This window comes from Diachasmimorpha longicaudata, chromosome 4, assembly GCF_034640455.1.
Source record: "Diachasmimorpha longicaudata isolate KC_UGA_2023 chromosome 4, iyDiaLong2, whole genome shotgun sequence".
In the NCBI taxonomy this organism is placed as follows: Eukaryota; Metazoa; Arthropoda; class Insecta; order Hymenoptera; family Braconidae; genus Diachasmimorpha; species Diachasmimorpha longicaudata.
This window is the reverse complement of record NC_087228.1, coordinates 8,822,860-8,847,512: the sequence shown is the minus strand read 5'-3', so window position 1 is coordinate 8,847,512 and position 24,653 is coordinate 8,822,860. Positions and strand designations below refer to the sequence as shown.

General features: G+C 40.4%; 2 protein-coding genes across 4 annotated transcripts in view; both read left to right on the top strand.

Moving 5' to 3' along the window:
- The window catches only part of LOC135161750 (hemicentin-2), a 177,195-nt gene that overhangs the window by 138,515 nt on the left and 14,027 nt on the right, over positions 1-24,653 (top strand). For 2 of the 3 annotated variants that reach the window (XM_064119611.1, XM_064119609.1), the window contains exon 1: positions 19,014-19,699. The exons of the other annotated variant lie outside the window; for it this stretch is intronic. In XM_064119611.1, the coding sequence (XP_063975681.1) occupies positions 19,630-19,699 (70 nt within the window). In that variant the 5' untranslated portion in view covers positions 19,014-19,629. Of the gene's footprint in view, positions 1-19,013; positions 19,700-24,653 lie in introns of those variants that run through there. 3 annotated transcript variants of the gene reach the window in all.
- On the top strand, positions 2,184-5,557 carry LOC135161163 (uncharacterized). Its single transcript, XM_064118477.1, has 3 exons — positions 2,184-2,540; positions 2,737-3,613; positions 5,419-5,557. The coding sequence occupies exons 1-2, from the start codon at positions 2,345-2,347 to the stop codon at positions 3,606-3,608; spliced, it is 1,068 nt and encodes a 355-aa protein (XP_063974547.1). The 5' UTR covers positions 2,184-2,344; the 3' UTR covers positions 3,609-3,613; positions 5,419-5,557.

Sequence of the window (24,653 nt, the reverse complement as noted above, 5' to 3'; positions counted from 1 at the left end):
TGATCGTTTATTTCTCCTATCAGTCCGCTGTCATGATATCAGCACGAAATTGAACCAAGGCCACGGTAACCAGCGATATCACTCAGATTCTCAGACTCCCAAAAGAAAGCCCCTATTTTTTCATTGAAACCCCTTTTAATATATCAGATCCTCGGGTCTCAAGAGGTTAAAAAAAAGTATAAACGCTTGTTTAGTGCTTTATGATGTATGAGAGCAGTGCCTCACTCCTTGGAGATATCGCTGTTGCATACAAGACGATAAAACCTCCGCGATAGGGCAATGAGCGATGCCTCTCACATAAGTGCCCTGGCATAAATATTCTCCGGCGTCGACTCATTATCGCCTCTAGTTCATTACCCCTATGCTACAATCGACCCCATACTATTTTATTCCCTCCTCTCCTCTATAATTAAACTCACTTCTCGCCATACGGTTTTCACTTAGAGAAGAAAATTATGGATTTCATAACTTTTTTTCTTATCAATAGAAAATTTCTGACGGAAAAATTGTGAGATTAAAAAATTCCCGAGGGAAGAAAATTTTAAGTATAATTGGGGGGTTGGTTTTAAGGATGCCAAGCCTCTTCAGTATATTAACTCCTGAATCAGGAATTACTGCGTCCTTCAGCGGGATTATAGGTAATCGATGAATTAACTGTTTAAAAACTTGAGTTTAGTGGAAAATTTCAAACATTAATTAACTTAATCTCTTATTTAGGGATTAAAAAACCCAGCGATACTTGTAAACAAGATAATTTTATTGCGCATGTATCCTCACAGTCGAGTCCATTGTTGTCATAACACCTCTAGTATCGATACGCGGTTGAATACATAGAGAGTGGGTTGGGTATTGACTGTGAAACAACGCCACCCTCCACCATCCCACCCACCTATCTGGATATAACGCCCTGGCACCGCTTACAATCGCATAGCAGGAGTCTCCGGGCTTTACGCATACGTCTATCCAACGTAATGCAAGTGGAGCGATGGGCAATCGGGGTTACGCCAAGTTGCAGAACCATAGAGCCCAGGCTCCCATATTCACGTAAACCTTCCTCGGGGGGTAGAGGCCCGTAAGGTATCTCCGCTGTTGTCCGTGGTAACGTATCTCCGAGTATGCCATGCATATTCCATTTATGAGGTTCTAACGCTCATTTCGACGATGACGAGGAGGGCGATCATTGTCGAGGGCATTTTGTCGTTAGTTGGAACCGAGGGTTTGTCATATTCGATGATGTTGGAGTGCCAGGGACACAATCGCCCAGGACATTTCTCGCAGGAGTGAGGGTACTCGACAATTGATGATTCCAGGGAATTTGGGAAACTCTTGGAGGCAAAAAGAGCTACAGAAGAGATTTTTGGACGATGAAAAATTTAAAAACTGTCTTTTTAGAGAATCCTCGGTATTCATGAGCTGATATGACACCATTTCTATATTTTCCAGTAAAATTTTTGACACTGATATAAGTTTTAGTTTTTATACGTGAAAATCCTCTTCTTACCGAAGCCATCTGGCATTTTAGGGGATTCAATCAGTGAAATTTCAGGAGCAAACTTCACAGATCAGCTATTTGAATTCTGAAGTACGACAGCTCCCTAAAAATTCCCAAGAGCAGTACTAAAAATGTCTTTTCCCGACGGTATTACTTTCAAATCAGTGAATTTCTTGAATACTGAATGAGTTCACTACTTTCGAGTTTTCAGGACAATGAAAATTCTGGAAAGTTCGGCGAGATCATGGAATTATTGTTGTAAAATTACCCGAAAATAATATGAAAGCATTTCACTGAAAGTGAAATAAAAACACTCATCAAATACCTCACCGTCATTACCCCAACGACTGACAAAATATTTTAATCACCGGCCTCACTAGCCATTTCCCTGAATGCCTAATGAGACAACTCATTACCCGCATTCTCTTTTGCCCTCAATTACCAAAAAAGGGGTAAAAGTTGATTTTATTATCCGACAATTGCCAATTAAAATATTCCCCCGATGATTTTATGACTCTTCGAGTGAGCAAAATCATTCTATCCGAACCAAGATCATTTTCAACGTTCAACCGAGCGTTTAACGGTCAATTCACCTGACTGGCACTTCATGAATGTTAATTATACTGTGAGTCTCGTTCTCGATGATAATAATTGTAGTCATGCTTGCCATGCCTTAAGTCCACAACGTTTAACTCAAATTTTTTAAATTTATTTTTATCCGCGCCATGTATCCTCTGGTCGCTACAGTGGCGCCATCTTTACCTCATATTGTTTCGTTGTGCCGAAACTTCTCAACGTTTTTCGTATTTCGTCACATAAAAAAGTTAATTTTGTTCAACAAACAGTGGTATAATGTCCAGTCGAGATAGGAAACGGCGTTCCAGATCCAGATCGAGAGATGAACGCAGTCACAAGAGGATGAGATCATCGGAAAAATTCAGAGTGCTACAAAATCAGTTAGATAACCTCACTCAGGTCGTCAACAAATTAGTTGAGGTTCAAGCAAAACCTGCTGTAAAAGATCTCACTAATTTGAATGAGATAATTGGTAAGTAACCCCATACGGGTAAAACAAATCTCATTCCATGCCAATCTCACCTTTCCATACGAAATTTGAGAATCAGAGTCCACACGACTCTGAGGGGGCATTAAGATATCGTTCAAAGTAACGAGTTATTATCTTAATATACACAACAAGTGTAGCCTTGGCACAAGTTAGCACCTTTTTCCCATTGTCGTTACAGAAATTGACGACAAAGAAAATAATTCTTCTGTCATCAATGACGACACAAACCCTTCTCAGGCACGGGAACAGGTGGTTAATTCAGAGGATCCAACCCACATAACGGTGTCTTCGTCCAGGGAGGCAGTCCTGAAAGCCTTGGGGGTGGATGTGCCATTTTCTAAATTGAAAGAGGTGACGTACAATTCAGAGCTGATGAAGACATGGTCAAAATGGACTAAAGAAGGTCTTCCGGCTAAAAATAAAAAAGATATCGTCGACTTGTATAACCGCAAAGGCGAATTATACGTGGAAGCCCCCAAGGTCAACTTAGAAATTTTGCCACTCCTCTCAGATATGGCGAAGAAGAGAGACTCACACTTCGTGGATACCCAGAATTGTGTTGGGACAGCTCTGGCTGCTCTGGGAGCGGCAGTGTCCTTGATGGTTGATCCTCCAGAAGAAGGTCTGGATGAAGACGTCTTTACTGACTATTTGAGTCATACGGGACAGATGCTCGCGGATATTTTTTATCAACAGACTGTGGCACGTAAGTCTTTCATTACCCCTCTCTTCAACAAGACCATGAAGCCCACGGTGGATACGATGCTAACAGATGAATGGCTATATGGAGAAAACTTGAAAGAAAAAGTTAAAACGGCCAAGGAAATTGAACGAGCATCCTCTGACATCAAGGATAAACCCCCACAGAAGAACGCTCCTAGAACACGACTCCAGGGAAACTCGAAGAACCCACCTGCGAATGCTCGTCAGGTGGGTTATCATCAACAGAGACATCGACTCCTTCAGTTCAGGAAGACGTCATACAAGAGTGCCTCCACGAATCGTCCCAAAACGAATCCTCAGACGAGCCAATCGTCATCAAAGAAATAGCTAAGGTAACGAAACTAGCAGGACGCCTAGCCTGTTTCCTGGAGAATTGGAAGGAATTAGACATAAATATCTTGAAATATGTGGAAGGTTATCGACTTCCCTTTACAAAAATTCCGGTGCAGAAAAATCCTCCCAAAGAGAGAAAATTTGCTGAACAGGAATCAATACAAATTCAATTAGAAATTGATAAGTTACTACACTTAGGCGCTCTTGAGGAATGCGACCATGTAGTAGGAGAGTTTATCTCGACATTCTTCCTCACCCCGAAGCCAAATGGAACATTTCGCTTCATTTTTAATTTAAAAGAGCTGAATAAATTCATTTATGCACCCCACTTCAAGCTTGAAGATTTAAAATCTGCCATGAATCTCGTTTCAGTTAATGATTTCATGGGATCTATTGATCTAAAGGATGCCTACTTTGTAGTTCCTATTGACGAGGAAGACAGAAAATTTCTCAGATTAGAATTCAAAGGCCAACTATTTCAATTTACATGTCTTCCTTTTGGATTATCCACCAGTCCCTTTGTTTTTACAAAAATTATGAAACCCGTTGTTAGTAAACTCCGATTACAAGGAATGCGGCTAATGATATATTTGGATGATTTTCTTTTCGTGAGTAATTCCAAGGATCAATGCGAAGAAAATATGAGAACATGCATAAACTTATTAGAAAATCTAGGTTTTATTGTGAATTTCGAAAAGAGCTCCTTAGTAGCCACCCAGAAGTGTAAATACTTAGGTTTTGTGATCAATTCTGTCAACTATTCATTGGAGTTACCAGACAAAAAGAAAATACAGATTAAGGAAATGATCAAAATATTCAAGAAGGGAGGAAAACACAAAATTCGTCAATTTGCCACTCTCTTGGGTGTCCTAACTGCAGCATGCCCGGCAATGGAGTATGGCTCTATCCACTGTAAAAGGCTGGAGAGACAAAAATTCTTGGCGTTGAAATTCAACGGTGGCAATTATGAGGGAAAAATTCTGATTAATGATATTATGTTTGAAGATCTAGAGTGGTGGCAGAAAAATGTTAATATTGGATTGAATCCTATCAGACGTCAGGAATATTCCATGGTGATATTTTCAGATTCCTCGTTGACAGGCTGGGGATGTTATTGTAACAATATCAAGGCTCATGGTTTTTGGAGTGAAAAGGAGCAAGGGAAACACATTAATTACCTTGAATTATTAGCGGCCTTTTTTGCCCTGAGATGCTTTGCATCTAAAGCATCGAATACCGAAATCCTATTACGTCTAGACAATACTACCGCGGTCTCTTATATTAATAAATCTAGAGGAATCCAATTCCCACACCTAAGTGAATTATCAAGAAAAATTTGGGAGTGGTGCGAAAGGAGAAAGTTATGGATAAGAGCTTCATACATCCCTTCAAAGGAGAATATAGAAGCAGATTCAGCATCCCGAATAACGAATATTGATACAGAGTGGAGTCTCTCTCCCTCAGCATTTGAACGAATCGAGGAAAAGTTCGGTCCCTTCTCGGTGGATCTTTTTGCAACAAGATTGAACAACAAGTGCAATAAGTTCTATTCTCGTTTCCCAGACCCTCAAGCTAGTATCATTGATGCATTTACTGTCTCATGGAAAGAAGAACTCTTCTATGCCTTTCCTCCTTTCGCGCTGATCCTCCGTAGCTTAAGGAAAATTATCAATGACGAAGCTACTGGTATTCTAGTAATTCCACATTGGCCCACACAACCCTGGTACCCTCTTTTTTCTTCCCTCCTTATCGAGGCCCCAATAATTTTCAAGCCTGACGAATTCTCTCTGATATCCCCTTTCAGGAACGAGATCCATCCCCTGTCATCCCACCTTTCATTGGTGGCAGGGAAATTATCCGGTCAGCCTACTCAAGGAAGGGAATCGACGAGAGTTCAGTAGAAAAAATGATCAATTCTATTGCTGCATCAACACTCCGACAATATGAATGTCAGCTAAAAAGATGGTGGAGTTATGCTCATGCTAAACAATTAGATGTCTTCAACGCAAAGACTTCAGAGATTATTGAATTCCTCAACTCCAGATCGGAAGAAGGGAGTAAATATAATACTTTGAATAGTTCTCGCGCAGCAATTGCCTTGATTACTTCATATGATGTGAACAATGATGGTTTGATATCACGTTTCATGAGAGGGGTTTTCAGAGAAAATCCTACCAAAGCACGATACTCCACGACATGGAACATTACTCCAGTTCTAGATTATTTAGAAAAGCTGCCCCCTCTACAAGAATTAACCTTGAGTGTCGCAGCTGAAAAATTATGTACTCTCCTGGCTCTCACAACGGCTCAAAGGTTACAAACCTTATCACTCATCAGGATTGATAACATAGTCAGATTTGACTCTTACATAAGTATAAAAATTACGGAATTGGTTAAGACGTCGAAACCAGGTTCATCAGAACCAGATCTAATTCTACCTTTTTTCCCTGAGAGACCTGGATTATGTGTAGCCTCATTAGTACTAGACTATATTAAGATGACCCAAAAATTCAGAAATGAACAAACCAAAAACCTATTGATTGCTACCATGAAACCCTACGGGGCTATTAGTGCCCAAACGATTGGTCACTGGATCAAGAGGCTTTTGGGAAAAGCAGGTATCGACATATCTCAGTTCGGTGCTTACAGTACTCGGCATTCTGCGGTTTCAGCAGCTCACAAGCGAGGAATAGATATTGCAACTATTAGACGAACTGCTGGATGGGCCCCTGAATCTCAGACCTTTTTCAAGTTCTATAATAGACCCATCCAGCCTCTCAATGATGAATTTGCACGTGCAATCATTGGATAAGCTAATTATTTACATTTGTTATTGAGTTTCTATTGTTCTACTATGTTAGTTTTCCAAAAAAGGAAGATAAATAAATAAGTGAAACAAATTATCATGTAAAGAAAAAATTGTCATAATCATCATTGATCCCTCTAAAAAACTACAATTATTATCATCGAGAACGAGACTCACAGTATAATTGACCAATCAAACGAGCCCGCCGAAGGCGGGCGAAGTTTGATTGAAATTATACGAAGAGTCTCGTTCGAAGATGATAATCTCCCACCCTACTTTACACCCAACTCCCATTATCATCTTCAACATTCACAATGATGATTCAAAAAAAAAAAAAAAAAAAAAAAAAAACAATATGAGGTAAAGATGGCGCCACTGTAGCGACCAGAGGATACATGGCGCGGATAAAAATAAATTTAAAAAATTTGAGTTAAACGTTGTGGACTTAAGGCATGGCAAGCATGACTACAATTATTATCATCTTCGAACGAGACTCTTCGTATAATTTCAATCAAACTTCGCCCGCCTTCGGCGGGCTCGTTTGATTGGTCAATAGTCGGGACATGTAGCGGTAAAATGCCCGGCCATCGGCGACACCGGGAGAAAAGAAATTATAGAAAAATTATTGCCTTTTCGCACACATCGGGAACACTGAGATGATCAATCCTGTCGGCCAATCACGATTGACCCTAGTGTACAATACGTGTGGCCTCTATATCGTGTATACGTAATCATCAGTGGTAGATGCGCGCGCACTGGCCTTTAACTAAACTCCCGGTGTAATGGTAATGTTGTGTACCTGTCAAGCCATCGCTAGAAAGTCCCTGGTGGGACCAGGATAATGGATTTATCCGTTGGTCCCCTCCGTCTCTGTTACTTCATATCGCGCGCTCTCTCATCACCCTCGACCCGTAGATACGTTCAACGGTCACGCGGAAGTTCACGAAGGATGGGGTACAATAAAAGAAATGAAGCGAGAGAAAAGGGAAAAGAAAAATTGAAAGGGATTTTCGGGAAAACTGATCTGACACAAATTTACGGCGCGATATTTAGAAATTCCTGACAACTTCATGGGGAATTCATCGAGCTTTCAACTCTCAAAGTATCAAAATTAATAATCCAATTGTTCTACACGTTCGTTATTTAATTTCACGCTTACCATTGAACCGAAAGGATGAAAAAAAAAAGTCTGTCAATTTTTTAATTCAATTTTTCTATTCACCGATGGAAAAAAATTCATAGAGAGTCCCCCGTTATCGGATTGTCAATTGGCTGTTTCTATCAATAGAAATTGTTTCTCTCCGAGTTTCTATAACCCTTCGCTCTTTCGTCCTAAAGGTATTCCACCGGGCAGCTAGAATGGGTAGAGAAATACTCACCGAAACTGGATTTCACATTTTGCATGGCAGGTTATTTTTGTCCGTTTGAAACTAAAGCGCAATGTCCTCTCTCCACTGCGGTTCTCCGCACTCTCTCAACCAAAAATGCATAAAGGTGGATAACATGTACTATAGCGGAATGTGATTCCCGGTGTATTCTCTCATCTTTCGTACATTATTTGGAGATCTGGCCTTTCAGCAGATGGTATGAATTTTTTGACCGCGAAGTGGTTTTTTTCCCGAGTTTGTCCGGAAGGGTCTGACGAAGGGGTGGTAACTATAATGGGAAACTCAGGGGAATGGTAAACATGGAAGTTTGATTGTTGAGAGGGATCGATAGTTTTTCAGTGCATGAGAAAATTTAATTCTCACAATTTGATGAGAACTTCTGGTTACTGCAAACAACTGAGAAAATTATTGACAAAATAATAGTGGAGAATTATTTTCACGATACGCGAGAAAAAGAATTATTTTGTGATTGCCAAATATTCATTCATTTCAGAGGTCTATTTGTTTTTTTACAATTGTATTTCTCTGGCCTAATCTCTGCCAAGGGGGACGGAGTTAGGATTAAATTATGATAATCATATTACTCTAGAAGATATTTTCTATGTGACCCTGAATGAACTCTTTTAATAATTATCTAGTGTTTCTAAATTTCTTGAGGGAAGAATTTCGATGAATTATTTAATGCTCATAATTATCGCAGGAGTTCACTCGAAATTATAATTCACATGATCATGTTGTAGAACAATATAACTGACGCAATTTAAACCTCATCAGAATTCTTAGAAAATCCCTCGATTTAGAAAGAAAGGATTAAAAAAATTAATATTTCCCTGAAGTATAAATTTCAGATGCTCGTGACAGCAATTTAATATTAATAAACAACATCTATATTATTTCAATTAAATATCATCAAATGCCCTTTCTTTTTTTATACAAAAAATCTAAGAAATTTCTGTCAATAAAAATACACCGTTGCGTCGTAAAAAAATTATATCTCCTGAAAAATCAAAAACTTCATAATTTACCAAATCCGTTACATTCCCATGAACTGAAATTTCACAAGTGGAAGCCTCTATTTTCGTCTCGAGCCTCACAAGTACAACCGGAGGAGAACACCATGAAGAGACGTTGGGTGAGTTGAAATGGCTGTACATGTACCTCTCCAGCAATTTTGTTATGTATTTTCTTGAGAGCGCCTTTTCCAACGGCTTTTCGTGGAATACTTGACCGCACCAGGGCAAGGGTTTTTTGATACTCTACAGACCGCCGTGAGACGATAGACCCATGGTGTGGTGCTACATGCACACTGCTTCGGGCCAAGTAGTTCACCGAATGAAACACTTTTATATACTCCCCGGACATACGCGTGGCTGTGTAAAAATAAGGGTTGTTATAACCTGGACGCGAGACGTACGGACTCTCCGGGGGCTGTGCATTTTATTAACATTCTTGGGGTAAAACTCCATCCGTCCGACGTTTCTAATTAACCAGGTGCGACTGAGTTAATTCATTGACCCACGTGCACTCCCGTTTTACCCTGAAAAATTCCCTCCCCCTCTGTGTGCCCCTGAACGGCCCTCGCCCCTCTCCATCTCGCGCATTTTTTATCATTTTTTTGTCTATTCTAGTTCATTAACTCAGCCAAATCATCGCGGCCTGCATTCAGTTTGTCAAACATTGGGGGGAAAAAAAATCAGCCACGAGGCAAATTAAAATTGACACGACTGTAATGAATTTTTCCTCCATTATCCCCTATTCACCAGGACCTAAATTAAATATCTGCCCGAAAATTCAATTAACCCAGATGTTATCCCTATTCATCCTGCCGAGGCTATTGAACATTTTCTATCAATTAAAAAAAAATAATCTCATCAATATGCATTTTCAACTTCCGGACGGTTTCTTGGGCAAATGAACTTTGTTAAAAATAACTACGTCAATTTTGCTAAAGGTAAATCCCGACGCTCATCCCGGAGGTAAAAATAAATTTAAACTTTGTTATAATTACGAAAAGAGGGTGTGGTGGAGGTGGAGAGGGAGGGCAGGAATGTTCTTCGTTTAACGATGAGAGATAACGACCCAAGAGCCCATTAAAAGTATTTTGCCTTGATTTTTTTTGCGAGTTAAATTTCTGGGGCGATCGTCGTACGTACGTGAAGGCAAATTTCGATTGAAGTTTGGGCTTAAATTTCAGGGATAGGGAAATATATTAAGTGGATAGAAAATTATTGCGGGAATTTTGATGATCGAAAGCTTTAGGAAAGAAAACTTTCGCTAAAAAATTCTTTCCTCCTGTTTTGTACAATAAAAAAGGGTTTCATCGTTCTCTCCTCCAGGGAATGCAATATTTTTAAAAATTATTTATTGTTTCACGTTCTATAATTTTTACTGAACGTTTCTCTCCCCGAAAATACCGTAAATCCCATTGCATTACATGACTGACATTAATGTATTCGCATCAGGGATAATGTTGTATTGAAAATTCACCCTGAAGTGTATGTCAATACCGATCATTAGAGGGAGCTTGCCTAATTGCTGATTCGATCCAACATCAAGCCTGCGAATGCCTCCACCGGCATCATTAGATCCACTAATTTTCCACTCAATGAAGAAAACGCTCTTCCATGCGTTTGTTCCCCGTGTGATTCATTTGCGTTGGTCCGCACAGTTTTAATTAATCGAGCACCCACTGGACGACGATTAAACTCGCCCTCACCACCCCCGGAATTGTTGTAATTTTCCAACTACGGGGGAGAGGGATTTCCCCAACGAAAACCGGCTTACACGTATTTCAGAATATGCGCGAATATACCAATGGGCCCATTAATGGCGCCGGAAAATTATGCCCGAGTGGAGATTTCCGAGTTTAGTGGATGTTGTATAGCCCGGGAGCTCTCTCTCATGGGCGTCGCACGTTCTAATATAGCTGGGGCACGAATCTACGGCTTACGATATCCGGGCACGCATGAGGCGGAATATTAAGGACTGTTTATGAGGTTTAATGCCTTTTCTAGTACTCCATGATTATTGTGGAGGAATGGCTCGAAGAGTTGGGAATTATCATTAAATACGAGTCCAATGATTCCGACATTAATTTTCGACTGAACCGGACGTTATCATATTGAAAACATTTATCAATTAATGCATTATAAAAACAATTAATATCTTACCTCCTTCGTCAAAAATGTTCTTTATTGAATTTGAAAATTTTTAAGTGACATTATAGGGTAGACTGTCCTGATTTAAAATTTATCATGAATTTCTCCACTCAGACTCCATCACTTCTCAATTACAATACCCCCTGCAATGAATTTTTAAGACCCCCTAATTACCATCCTGAGGAAAATTTGAAAGAGTTAACACAATTATCTCGTGAAATTGGTCAGGTATGCACGGAACAATTATCATGTTTCTTTCATCATGATAATCCCCTCCCTTCCAATCACGCCAGGAGAGAGGTAAAATTAAATAGTATCGTTCTGCATTTTCGATAATAAAAAGTAATGGTTAATAGGTAATACCGGAAAAGATACATGAAGGGGTTAAAGTAGCCGACACACCTATACCGGTACGGGGGCGCACGCCGCTTAGCATCACAATCCGTGCAAATTGGTCCGCTCAATTTGAGCGAATTGCCGAGGACCCGGGGCTCGAGGCGGTGGAGAAGTGAAAGGCAGAGGGGGTGGATCTACAACGTCGGCCGTCGTTTGCGCTCGTTTTCAATTCTCGTATAGCCAACTCTGGGGGTTTGTGCGCCCAGGGTTAATCCAAACCTACCACCTACCACTACTACCCAGTTACGTATAAATATGGAAATTCCATGGGGTGAAGAGGGGGAATGGGGATTATACCGATGCGCGAAAATTCTGGGCGCACAATCCCCCTTTACATCCACCCTCCACCTCGTGGCATTTTCATTTTTCTCTCTCGCTCGGTAGCTCTCTTAATGGTTATGTCTTTCTTTCGTACAACACGTTCCGAGAGAATTTTCTTCGCATTTTTTGACGGCGGTGAATGACTCTTGGAATGCTCAGAGGGCGGGGACAAGTGCCGTTGAAGATGTGAGAAAATTGAAAATTCAAGACTTGAGGTGGTGTTCAGATTTTAAGAGTATTTTCATTCTCGGGAAAATAAATTTAATCAATTTGCAAGGAATTAGAAACCTTTGGAGCTTTCTCTTACTCTTGGATTAATGTGAATTGAACTTTAAAAATGCACTTGACTGTTGAAATAAATTAAAAGAAAAATTTAGTGTCTGGCCCGGAAAAATTAAAACTCCGAAAAATTCTCAATTATTCAGTGAATAATTTCTCTCATAATCATTAAAGAAATTACGTCTCACATTCCAGATTTTCCCCGCAAATGACACCACAGAATGACTAATTTCTTGGTACGATTCGTCACTCCTGTCACAGAAACAAATCACAGCAACACTTTAAATACCTTTTATCGTTCTTCTCAATTTTCCTCATTCGATTATTCCATTGAACGAGGTATTCACCAATTAATGACTCATTCTAGTTTAATTGGAAGTTGAATCCAATGATGCGATAAATGGGGTGAGCGCCGCATGTATCACCCAGCCATTATGCGGACGATACGACAATTGATAATAATAAAAAATCCTATAATAAAATTACTGGATTTAATAATTTAATACCTCGGGGCCGCACTGGGTACGATGATTGACATTGATTAAACCCGTAATTGTTATATATTTTAGTATTTCTGGGGATCGTAACTTTCTAGTTGAGATATGTGACAAACTAAATGAATGGCCGACATACATCCCCATACACCCGAAATCCACCGTCTCTTTTGGTTTATCTCATGCCTCCCGGGGAGATGCCGCCAGGAAGGGGGTGCAACGTCGGCCGGCATCGGGTAACGAGGCGCGTAATTACAATGCACGAGTGTCTCAATGGCAAACCCGGGGATGAGAGTTCATACCGCGTATGAGTATGTGTGTGTGTGTGTGGAAATGGTTTGTGGATGTAGGCGGGAAAAGCCAACGCCACCGAGCCAGAGTAGGCCATCAATGATTCAGAGTTCGTTGGGTACCAGGTACAGGAGAAAAGACCATGGGATCATTCCCAAATCGTATGTCACAGTATACGTGAGATTAAGTGTTGCCAACTTGCTATTGGTTAACCGCTAATTAGCATCAAACCAACCGCTCATTCGGTGCGCGTTAATGGGGTTAACCCACACCACGCGGATTGTCCTGGTATTTCATTTTCTTGGGATTTGTGCGCACATCGCAGTGAAATAATTTTTATTGTGATGTTTTACATTCGGAATTTCGTCGGGAGAGATCGTGGATTGCCCGAAGAAAAAGAATTCTCACGGAGAGGAAAATTCTTCAAAAATCGCGTGACTGTTCCGTACTCTGCCAGTCACAACAATATTCGGGAAAATTATGGACCAGTTACGCATTTTTTTTCCGTGAAATTTCAGGAAAAACTCCAGAATGTTCGAGAAAAAATATGGAACGTCCAGTGAACAAATTGTTAACTGTTCGGTAATTTTTGCAGAATTTTTCTCTCCGTCTTTTACTGCTTTTTTTCAATGCATTCGAATTGTTCAAGATTTCTGAATTCGTTAATCTCCGAAGACTTGAAATACAGGTCAAGGGAAGGCCCATCCGGTGTATACATTCGGTCCAACAATCCAGCTAAAATTAATAGCAACGACCGATCGATCCGCAAAATTCCCCAGTTCCAGTGACCCTCTGGCATTCTGTCGTGTGTATGCGGTACGACCTCCGCGTTCTCCAAACCCAGCGTATGAAGCCCCTCCCATCCCTTCGACAATTCCCCTATCAATGTTGTGTACACACTCCACCCTACCCATCGCCCCAGTGTGTAGATAACGTTTCGACAGAATAATAAGTGCGCGCGTGCACGTAGAGCACCTAGGTAGATCAGTTACCGCAGTTACACACGTTGAAACTGCTATACCGGTAATGTGGTTTTAGCTGGCTCAATCCCTTCCTCCTCGCCCCCTCCCCCTATTCCCCAGATCTGTTCTCACCCCCGGTTTTCCGAATAATTTGCTTTGGTGCCAATATTCCCCACGTGACAGGTTTGTCAACGAATTTTACACTTGACACGCGAAACTAAATTGTTCCATTTTTTCAATTCCCCGGATGACGAAACGTAATGTTTGTCATTTGGTTGAATGAACTTCTCGACAGTGAGACAAAATTAGCCAGCACCAAGGTATTATTATCTGATGGGGACGCCCTGCGATGGAACATATCTGCGCGCGTCGTTGAATTAACATAATAATCTTTAAACCAGAAATTAAATAAATTTTTTAACGTAGGATTTTCCGAGAAAATTACGGTCTCTCACACCGTAGTTTTGTAGAATTGTTCGCCATTTTTTTTCTCGTTCAATTTTTCATTCTGTAGCGTCATCGATGTGTATCGATTCCGGGCGATAGGATATGAGGAGAGGGGGGGGGGGTCAGGGGGAGAATAAAAAATGAGAGTCTGTTTTTTTTATTTTGTGTCGATGGATGAAGGTAATAAAGGAGATTATGGAAGGGGGCAGAAGCACGCCGAGTTATTTTCAAATTATCTTTGGCCTTTGAGTGGACGGAGGTGGGTTCATCTGATGTTTGACCGAAGGCGCAGATGGGCTCGAAAATTCGTCCCTAATGTCGAACGAATCGGGGATCATTAATCACCCTCGTGTTTCGCCCCGTTTATTAATCTCGATGGAGTCGACGGAGGGGAGGGTATAGTCTAGGCGTATGGGTTTGTATGGCTGGATGATAATTGGGTTCTTGACACGTTTCGATAGGAGGGAATTTAAGATTGATTGGAATTCTTGTGCAAAACAATACTCACACGCCAAAGGGTGTTCACAATGTGAGGATTTTTTTACCCGAGAGGAGATTTCTTTGTTTATTATACTATAGAAATTACTACGAACCGGAACTATGGAAATATTTCATTTTACAGTCACGCTGAACTATTCAATTGTCTACAAAATTTCGATTTTTCCTCCGAACTCCAGTTTCTAATACATCTCGTGCTATTTATAAATTTATTCACTCTCATGACAACCAATTACACTCTTTCAATGTCAGGCTTTAATTCTGTCAACTTCTCAACTTCAAAAACTATTGCGAAACCTCAAACCATTACGCGGCTCACAAAAATAAAAATAATAAAAAGCAATTGAATTTTTATTTAAAAATTCCAACGAAAACACATTTACCGGAGTGAAGGGTCTTATTTTCGTGATGAATAATTCGAAAAATTGGATGTAATATTTCACACAAATGGCTCAGAATATTCGGAGCAAGTACTTACAGCGCCGTCAGTTAATTAACGTTCCACTCAATCCCAAAGATGAAAGACCATATTTCCCCCTTTCCCATGTATACAGAGTAGTTTGTTTGGGTTAATAACAAACTTCCCAAAACTTGTACCGTTCCTCGGAAACAAAAATTTTTCACGCGCCCAAACACCCCATGGGGGTGCATTAGCGCCATCAGTAGTGTTGGCAATGCGCCTGTATGTTCCGCAGGTTATATGAATTACGAAGAGTGGGTGCTTTCGTCTCTAATCCATCGGCGGCTGACGCTCTACCGGCATGTTAAATTTAATTACTTCGCTAATCGTTGATATATAGCGCAGAGTGACACAAGCCATCGGGGTTTACCTCCATAGAATGTCTGACACGTTCGTTTCCTGCGCTTCCAATGCCTGCCACGGCCATTCATAATGGATTCCCTTAATTTTAAATTATCCGAGGCAAATTCAATTAAGACGTCAGGGGTTGATGATCACATTTGCGCCTTTGTCACATCAATTTTCAGCGTTATGCGTTGATAAAATAACGATTTGTTTGTCATCATATTCACGAAAAATTTGTAATTCCGAGAAAACTCCAGGAGAAAAATTAATTAACATAAATTATAATTAGTTTCTCTCTCTGAAAGCCAGAATTCTAGAGATTCCAAAGTATATTCAGCTGAATGCTCTGTATTTTTAAATCTTTTTGTCGCATAATTGAGCTCCACATTCAGGCACTCCCTCCTGTCACCGAAAAAAAAATCTGAAAATTAAAATAAACCCATTAATATCCAAAACGGATTAACAACAGATGAAAACAGCAAGCTGTAAAGACAGCTGCAACTCCCAGTTTCCATAGGCCGATCTTTTTTTTTTTAATTCTGTACGCCACGAGCAGATAAAGAATATGAAATTTGAGAGTTGTGGAGGAGTGTCGGTGGATATATCGAAAGAGCCCTCGGCAGATGGTTTTAAGTCGAGGTTATATTTGGAGAAAGGGCCCAGGTATACAACAGGTATGAAAACAGAATCGGTGAGAGGAAGAGATCTGCGGGGGTAAGGGCCAGAGACTGGATGAGCGTGAAGAAACGCTGGACACCTGCTCCCTATACCCGCAGCCACTTCTCTCTTTTCATCTCTCTGTGATGTACCTCGAGACGCGCTCAAGTTGAAAACGTTTTTTAAACGAGCACGAGACTCACTCTAGTATTTCCATTGGCCCTTGTGTCGAGGCCCTCAACATCTTCCATTGGGGCACACGGAAGAAAATTGCCACGTACGGGAGACCACTGAGAAGAGGCCCTCATATTATTTTCTTCCCTTTTTTTTTCGCCAGAGAAACTGCTAACGACTCTCCCTTGCTAACCACCATATGCTGTGCAGAAAGTGTTTTCTTTCTGATGAATTCTATCTTTATGCATTTATAAGATGGATTTATGGATTTATAAAACGTTCGTTCGCATTAAAAAAAATTGAAATTACCGTAATTATTTTTTTATTCAATTTATTTTTCATCGCGTTGGTGCACCTGGCTGTTTAGAGAAGAGAGAAAAAATGTATAATGTAATAAAATAGAAAAGTCCCAGTCATATTTTCACGTTCGTTAAAAGGCCTTTTGTCATGCCCAATGGCTCACAAGTATTTGAGCATTCAGGGAAGACAGCCTTCTAATGAAGGAAAAAAATAATTTCAAAATGACGCATGCACATTTGTATACCTATTTTAAAAGCCCTGTACTGTGTATGCTAATGCATTATTTACATGCGCGATCCAAAGCTCTCGGACTATTCACGAGGGACGGCAGGTGCTCGGGCACGGGTTGGTGAGTTATACAGCCACGGTTTTCTGTGTATAACTCTTCTCCCCTCTCTCCTGCCTTCATCCCCCAACTTTTTCACCTGAAAAACAGTGTCTTTGTTTCTTCTCCCTTATTTACACCCTCCAAACAGTGATTTTTTACGATTTTAATCGTCCACTGTACCACAGAGACGATAATCCAGCAGACAGTGTTGTAATTTATGCACTCAAAATTTTTGTTGTCCGAATTCCGGGCTCCCGACGATAACTAGTTGTTGAATTATGCGATAAAAGGGAAGGATTAGATATTACATTACATTCAAAACCACGAGAGAAATTCTCTTAAATTTTCTAGTTAAAAAATTAAAATTTCATTGCAATTTCATGATTCTCTCCCGCTAATTGCATTTCCACACGAAGATCTCAAATTATCGTATTTTAAATCCCATATTTGCAATATTAAAATACGAAAAAAATCCGAGCACAATTATTTACATTCGTAAAACTAAATGACGAAATAAAAACGAATAATATCACTGCAAGTAACATCGCCAAATGATCACTATCATCATAAAACCCACCTTAACATGAAATAAAAGGCACGAAAATGTTTTCAACAAAAAATTTATTCACCCCACCATAAATGTTATTTTAATTCCCCCATTTCTTCTGGAGGGAATAAAAAAAATGTGATTTAGCTGGCACCCATCGCCGAACCGCTAATTTTCCAGAAGTCCTCTGTACTTGAGCCTGCAACACCGGTTTGGATCTCTCGGTGGCTTTAATTTCTCCATTGGCTCCGTCTCTCTCCTCCAATTTCCCTCGTTTGCACCTGCAGCTGCCAAACAGCCTCCTCAGATCCCAGCAGCCCATCCTGTCCAAGAAACCTCAACCTTCCCCCCTTCATTCGTCTCTACACCTTCGAAATTCCCTTCACTTGACGCGAAAATTCCAGCGTTTGAGGCGAGACGAGAGTGAATTCTCCCTCAATCTACGAGGGTACGAAGGTCTTCAAAGCATCACGAGTCACACAGCAAATCGTTTCTAAACATCAGATGTATGCAAATGAGGGAGAATTGGAGTGAAATTAACGAGTTGAGGATACGTGCTTTTGATGTTAGAACGAGTCGAGCGGAGAACAAATAGACGTAACCATTCGTTACCGAGACATGTAGAAAAACTGCAAACTTAAACAATCCGCATTCGTCAAAACATTTTATTCAGTTAAATTCAGATGTCATTAGTCCTTCAATGCCTGAGGGATTTTTGTTCAATGAGAAACGAATAAATTGCGGAATGAATTTCGATATTCATGATAATTATCCGGAATTTTCCGATCGATAGGAATCGAGGCAAACGGACACCACTTTTTTTCAATTTTAATTATTCATTCCTTCATTATTTTTCGAGAACAATTGCATTGCATTTGAGATCTGTCACCGAATAAGATCTAAAAAAAGCAAAAAAACGTCAATGTTTCATCCCCTTCATCGGCCTTTACACCTCTCCTTTCAGAAATTAAAATTCCGCCCCAAATTCCCGAAACACAACAAAGTCCTTTCCTCCCCCGCATCCCAAGACTCCAACTACCTTGAATTTTCAAAAATCCCTGAAAACCCCCGACTCCGCGAAAAAACCGTCCCGAGTCCCCGGTGAAACCAGAAGAGAAAAAAAAACTCCGGGATACTCGAAAAACAGTCGGCCGTTGGTGCCCAATAACGGAGGAAGGGAACCACCTGCCGCAAGGGATCGTAGGGGCAGATAGTCCCTTTGCCGTCTTTCCACCCCTCTTTATATTTCACCAAACAATTTTCAACGACAGGCGCGCAGTCTCGCTCTCTCCCCACCACCGTCTGTCGAGAAAACGGCTATCCTCGTGCCCCTCCACACTCACCACCCCCCGCCCCAATCTCCTCTGGCCCATGTTCATTCTTTTCACGGCACGCATTCCCCTCCACGACTGCACGCTGCTGCACGGCGAACAAAAAATATATAAATGAGGGTGGGAGAGAGAGAGAGGGCGAAGAAGAGGAAGGAAAAAAGAACAGAATTGGCTCACAGCGAGAGAGTGGGGGGGTTAGACTGGTGCTACGCGTTGGGACGCTCAGTTGCCGTGCGACCGTTGAGAGGCGCGCTAGCATTCAGTTTAATCTCTGTGTGTCGCACTTTCCAAATGTGCAACTGATATATTTCGCGCCAAAGTGTGAATTAAATATATTTTTAGTCATCGCAAATGTGCTCGTGAAAAGCTCATGCGATTGACGTCTGGAGAAGCTTTAGGCGATTGGACAAACTTTTATGGATAATTTGAAGTTTTAGTTTTTAAGGTGATTTCGTGCATTCGTACAGAATGAGGAGATCCCGACACACGGGAATTTCTCGTTATTTTAGAAGTGATTTATACTGAGTGGATTTGGATTTTTTTTTCATGTGCCAATTGATGTATTCTGGATGTGTCGGCTGGATTAATATATTTTTTTTTCACTCTGAGGAAATTTTCAAAGTGTTGATATCAGGTGATCAGTCGCCATTGAGTGGTGAAAGGTGAATTGGGAAAGAGGTTGGCATGAGAGTGGTAAATATATTGTTTTGAGTTGTTGTGGTGCTGACGCATTGTGGAACGTCTGGAAGTTATTTCAAAGAATACTTTCACAGTTTTTGTGGATTTTTAATTTATTTAACGTGGATGAGGAGATATTCCGGCAGCTCGGGAGAATGGATACGATACGGATGGATAGGATCATGAGATACCTGTGGATTAGTGCGGCGGTTTGGTCGCTTTGTGGTGAGTAGATTCATCCGAAAGATTGGGGAATTACTGGGAATTCGGTGCACGTTGGTATTTTATTACACGGAGTAATTAGTTATTCTTGAGACGTTGCATTGACCAGTTGGCTTTTTGAAGATATGAATTATTTTGCTGATGACTATTTTGGAGGTTACGAGGTCAACATTCAGAAAACCTGAAATTTTTATGGCACAGGAGAATGTTGACTTGGAATGGGTCAAGACAGGGGGTCAATTAATTTTGTCGACGGATATAAAGTGCGGAGCACTTTAGAAATGAGTAAATGAAAATTGCACATTCGAGACATCGAGAATTTCTGGGTTCTCCGTTCGCCCGATCAATAATCGTGATCCAAAAATAAGTAGAATTAATGGCTTTTGAATCCTTAATTCAACGTCTCTGCGGCTGCCTTTGGAAACTCTTCACATTTTTTAAAAACTTTCCGAGCCGTGAATTTTTTGTGGCACAGGGGAACGGTACCTCGGAAGGAATAATAGAATAGGTCAATAATAATTAGGGATTTAGTAAACAAAAATCGGGATTCAACTAAAATTATTAGGAACGAAATTTTCATGACACATAAGAATGTAGCATGAAATAAATAATGAATTAATTGCCCGTTCGATATCCCATGAAAAAAATCTCAAAATTTGTTGAATCGTCCAACAGATTAATCGCTGCAATAGATCATAAAGTGTATTTAATCGAAATGTCAGGATTCGATGTCAAATCCCTTGGTAAATCCCTGCAAAATCCATGTCTCCACAATAAACAAAACCGTTGGAATTACGATTCGCGATTTCGCGATCCAATTAACCAGCTCGTCTCGTCAAATGAGGTCGTATATTGAAAATCTCAAAATTCGCCATTTCATCCTGGCGCCGCTAGCCCGATGATACCTTCCAGTTGTGGCTCCAGAGTAAACGTTATCAGTCTCACCACACTGTGCAAATATATTCCGTCCTCGCATAATTGCGCAATTAACGTGACAGCGGATTGAGCATCTGCCGCGGTGCAAACTTCTCTGCTGATGCACACCTATTTCGATTCTCCAATATCACCGTTGGAAACAATAATTCCAGAGATTATTGGTCTTTTTCTATTTAAGAGACAATTGTCTTCGTCAATCCAATGAACTCCATGAAACTTTCTCATGTGCAAGTTATCGTTTGGTTTATTCGTACAACCCCTCGACGATTCCCTTTAATTCCCATTTTTATCGTCGGCGAAGGCAATCCTAGCGCCATCTACCGGCTCATCCTCAATATACTGGAGTTTATCAATCCTTAAATTTTTTTATTCAATTTCGTTGGAGAAACCGAAGAATTTCTAAATTTCGCCGACAGTGAAATTCGAATAACATCGAATACTCAGTTTTTTTTTCGCACGATTTAATGACACGAAAGTCTCTGTAGCGATTCGCCGAACAAAATAATTCCATGCGGATGTCTGTTCATTCTCACCAACTGTTCGTTGGTCAATCGTAAACAAATATTCAATCCTATACAACTTTACCACTTATTAATACTCAACGAACCCCCTCTGGAATAAATAAATAATTCCGTCTGGTGTAGTCACCAACAGCAAAAGCTTCTTGAATATCCCCAGATACCTTCATCATCGCGACCATAATGTCGCAGAAACTTGGACGTTAATAAATCCAGAGCCTCACAAATCACCCCCTCACCCCATTAAACCTGAGCCATCATAATCGTAGAGTACGAAGTAACCACCACATAAGTGATAGTTTGCAAACTCTCAATAGTAAAAGCCACATCGCATACCCATTTATTTGATTATCCCTGATTACACATGGACACAAAACAATTGGGTAAAATCGTGTGTTAAGTAGAGAGTGAAAATCGATTGGAAATTGCTGAGGGAGGTGGGGTTGAGGCATTAAATCAAGGTCGTGAAAGTAACTGGAGGATGTGTTTGCCGATGTGGGTAAAGTGAGAGAGATATTTCAGACACAGTAACACATACGGTCCAACCAAAAGGGTTATTGTCTGGCTACGTGTAACTAGCGTTACTCACGTATATGCTCTATTCAGCCAGTCTCTCAGGCTATTGGGAGAAACGGAGAATGGAGCATTCGACAAACTGTACGCCGGGGGTGGACGTGTAACGAGAGAAATCCGGAATAGCTGCAACCGAAAACTCGAATGAGGAAGGACGAAGGGCAGGAGGAGGGCTAGTAAAGAGGGCGTTATCGAGTGCTTTCGTACGAATTAGCGCTGAAGAGTGTTAACCGAGTGGCTTTTCAATGGTACGACTAATTTCTAACACTGGGGTATTCAATTATTCGGAGAGTTGGGTAATTACATTGTGTGGACTTTCGGCTATTGTCGGTTTTGTGGATAAATGTCGGGGAGAGAGATTTTTGGGTGGTGGGGGGGGGGGGGATTTCTATTAGGGAGTGTGAGGGTTAATATTTAAAATTATTGAATAGTTAATGTGACAGATCAACGTATCGGGGAAAATTTTATTGCGATTGGGTTCAACTGAAATTTTACGGAGAAAATTCAGGAGATAATTGAATTAAAAATTTTACCGAAAATCTCGAGAACTTTTACTGCAGTTCTCCTGGAATTTTTGCGATCACAGTTATGTGAATAAATTTGATATGAATTTTCGATGATTCACACGAGTATTCCATTATTTGCAAATATTGATGTGTGGGCTCTCGTCTATTGGAGTTTGGAGAATAAAATTTGTGCAGCAGTTTTATGTGTGGAAAGAGTTTTTCATGTGGGAATGGTATTGGTACTGGTTGAAATGACGGAATGCTGAGTGGGACAGGGGATGTCAATTAGGCCGATAAAATGTCATCTAAACCGATACCCGTTTCTTTCAATGGATGATTTCCACGTCTCAACCGGAGAGATTCAGTGATTTGGGGGGTAATTATATTGCGTGTATTTTTTCATTCATTAACGTTTTACAAATAAACGGGAGGAAAAATATTGTTAGCGGGTATTTTTTTCAATTCTGTTGGAGAACGTGAAAGCTATTGTGTGACGAACTTTTTCCATGTAAAAATACTTTTGTTACTGGGTGGAATGACAGGCTATGGTGAGCGGCCTCGACAGTGCGAATTTTATTTCAAACATTCGTTAAAATATTTAAAAATCACTAGTAATAAGCTCGTCATGAAATTTCATTTTCTTGAAATTCAGAGTGAAGTCGGCAAATTTTAATAAAATATGTAGGCTCAGTTGAGAATTCCAGTGAATTTATGAATTCATCCTATAAAAAATGGAGAGGCAAATCCATCTGAAATGAATATTTGCTCATTTCGACTGAATAATTGAGTAATTTGAAAATTCAAACCAAAATTTCATGACAGGCCAGTAACTTCATTCTCGTCAAATTAAATCCACTCAACTCAATCGACAAATTAATCCCAGAGTCATGAATATACAAAAATAAAACGCCCCCCTCTCCCTCCCTCTGCCCTGTCCCCCTTTTCATGCGATAAAATTGCCTGTTACTTATGGTAAAAGAGTCATTTGACATTGAATTACATCAGGCCAAGCGGAAAAAATAATTGAATCGTGAAAACATTTGAAGTCGCCGAAGTAATTGTATTCAATTCCCTCGAAACAGTAAATCCATTTAGTGCGCGCACATGGGACACTATCATTTGACAAAACTAACGGAGCCAAAGGAGGTCCTCATATACAAGACAGAACCCATTACCCCTCTGTACCTTAACTTAGTACGTATAGCGTCCACAAAGGGCCCATTATTAGACGTACCTCCGAAATTATGTCAGCCCAGTGGCTAGATACAAAGCCCGGCAAACTGAGGCCGTCACACACGGGCCAAATCTACTGGACCCAGCGGCGTTTAACGCGCTGTTCCGTATCTACTGTCTCACATTAACTCATGTTCGCTCTGTTTCTCTGTTATTTTAGACGTTGAAATATGGGAATATTTTTTCGGTTAATTTTTGCTTAACGTTTAACGCCTCGGGTTATTTTACTTGTCAAATTAAATTTTATTTTCCGTGGGGAAAAGGGGGTGGCATCATGTGTATCAATTCCCACGATTTATTTACTCTTTTCTAACAGTTATTCGGTTTTTATTAATTAATAATATTTCTTCTTGTTTTTCATGAAGAAATAATTGGTTGAAATTGCATAAATGAACATTGAAATTGGCCGAAGCGATGCGTTCTTTGATTTGTTCGATTTTTATTAAACTTTTTCAGTCTTTTACTCAATAAAAAACCCACATTTCTATTTTTCCCAACTTTACAATCTCTTCCCATAGTGAGTACGAATTTCATGCACTGGATTTATTTTCCTCTCGTTCAATTTTCAATGATGTTCTCCATTCTTCAAACATGACAATTGAAATAAAAATAATAACACGACATTTTATTGAAAAATGTTTCCAGTTCTCGTATTCATACTACAATTGTAACCCACAAAAAAAATCCATTTCTCCCATTCACTCCAAACTCCCAACTTTCACCGGATGACTAATATCCAACTAGAAATCATAATCCCTATTTCCATTCTCGGAATTCCATATTCCCTCCTCCTCCTCCCTCTCCCCGGCATTTGATGGTCCGAAGTGGCCCCTAAACGTTGAACAATCGTCGACAATCGGCCAAATAATATTCCCTTTAATTCAATTTTACGTTCCCACAGAGTATATACCTTTGTCACTGTAACCATCAACGAATTACCAAATTACAAGTGGAGGCATGGGGCCTTTATACGTATCATAACTCCTACTTCAGCCGGTACTCATTGCAGCAAAGTGCAACCAGCTACCGCGTAAACGACAGTATTTTGTACCCCGTCTCCACCCACCAACCCACCCACCCCCTCACCACTTTTGGAAAATCCCACTGGGAGGGAGTTTATACCGTTGCACATCCATAAAACGCTCAGATATGCCGCAGTGGTGTTGCAACACAGTCAAACCTCTCTCCGCA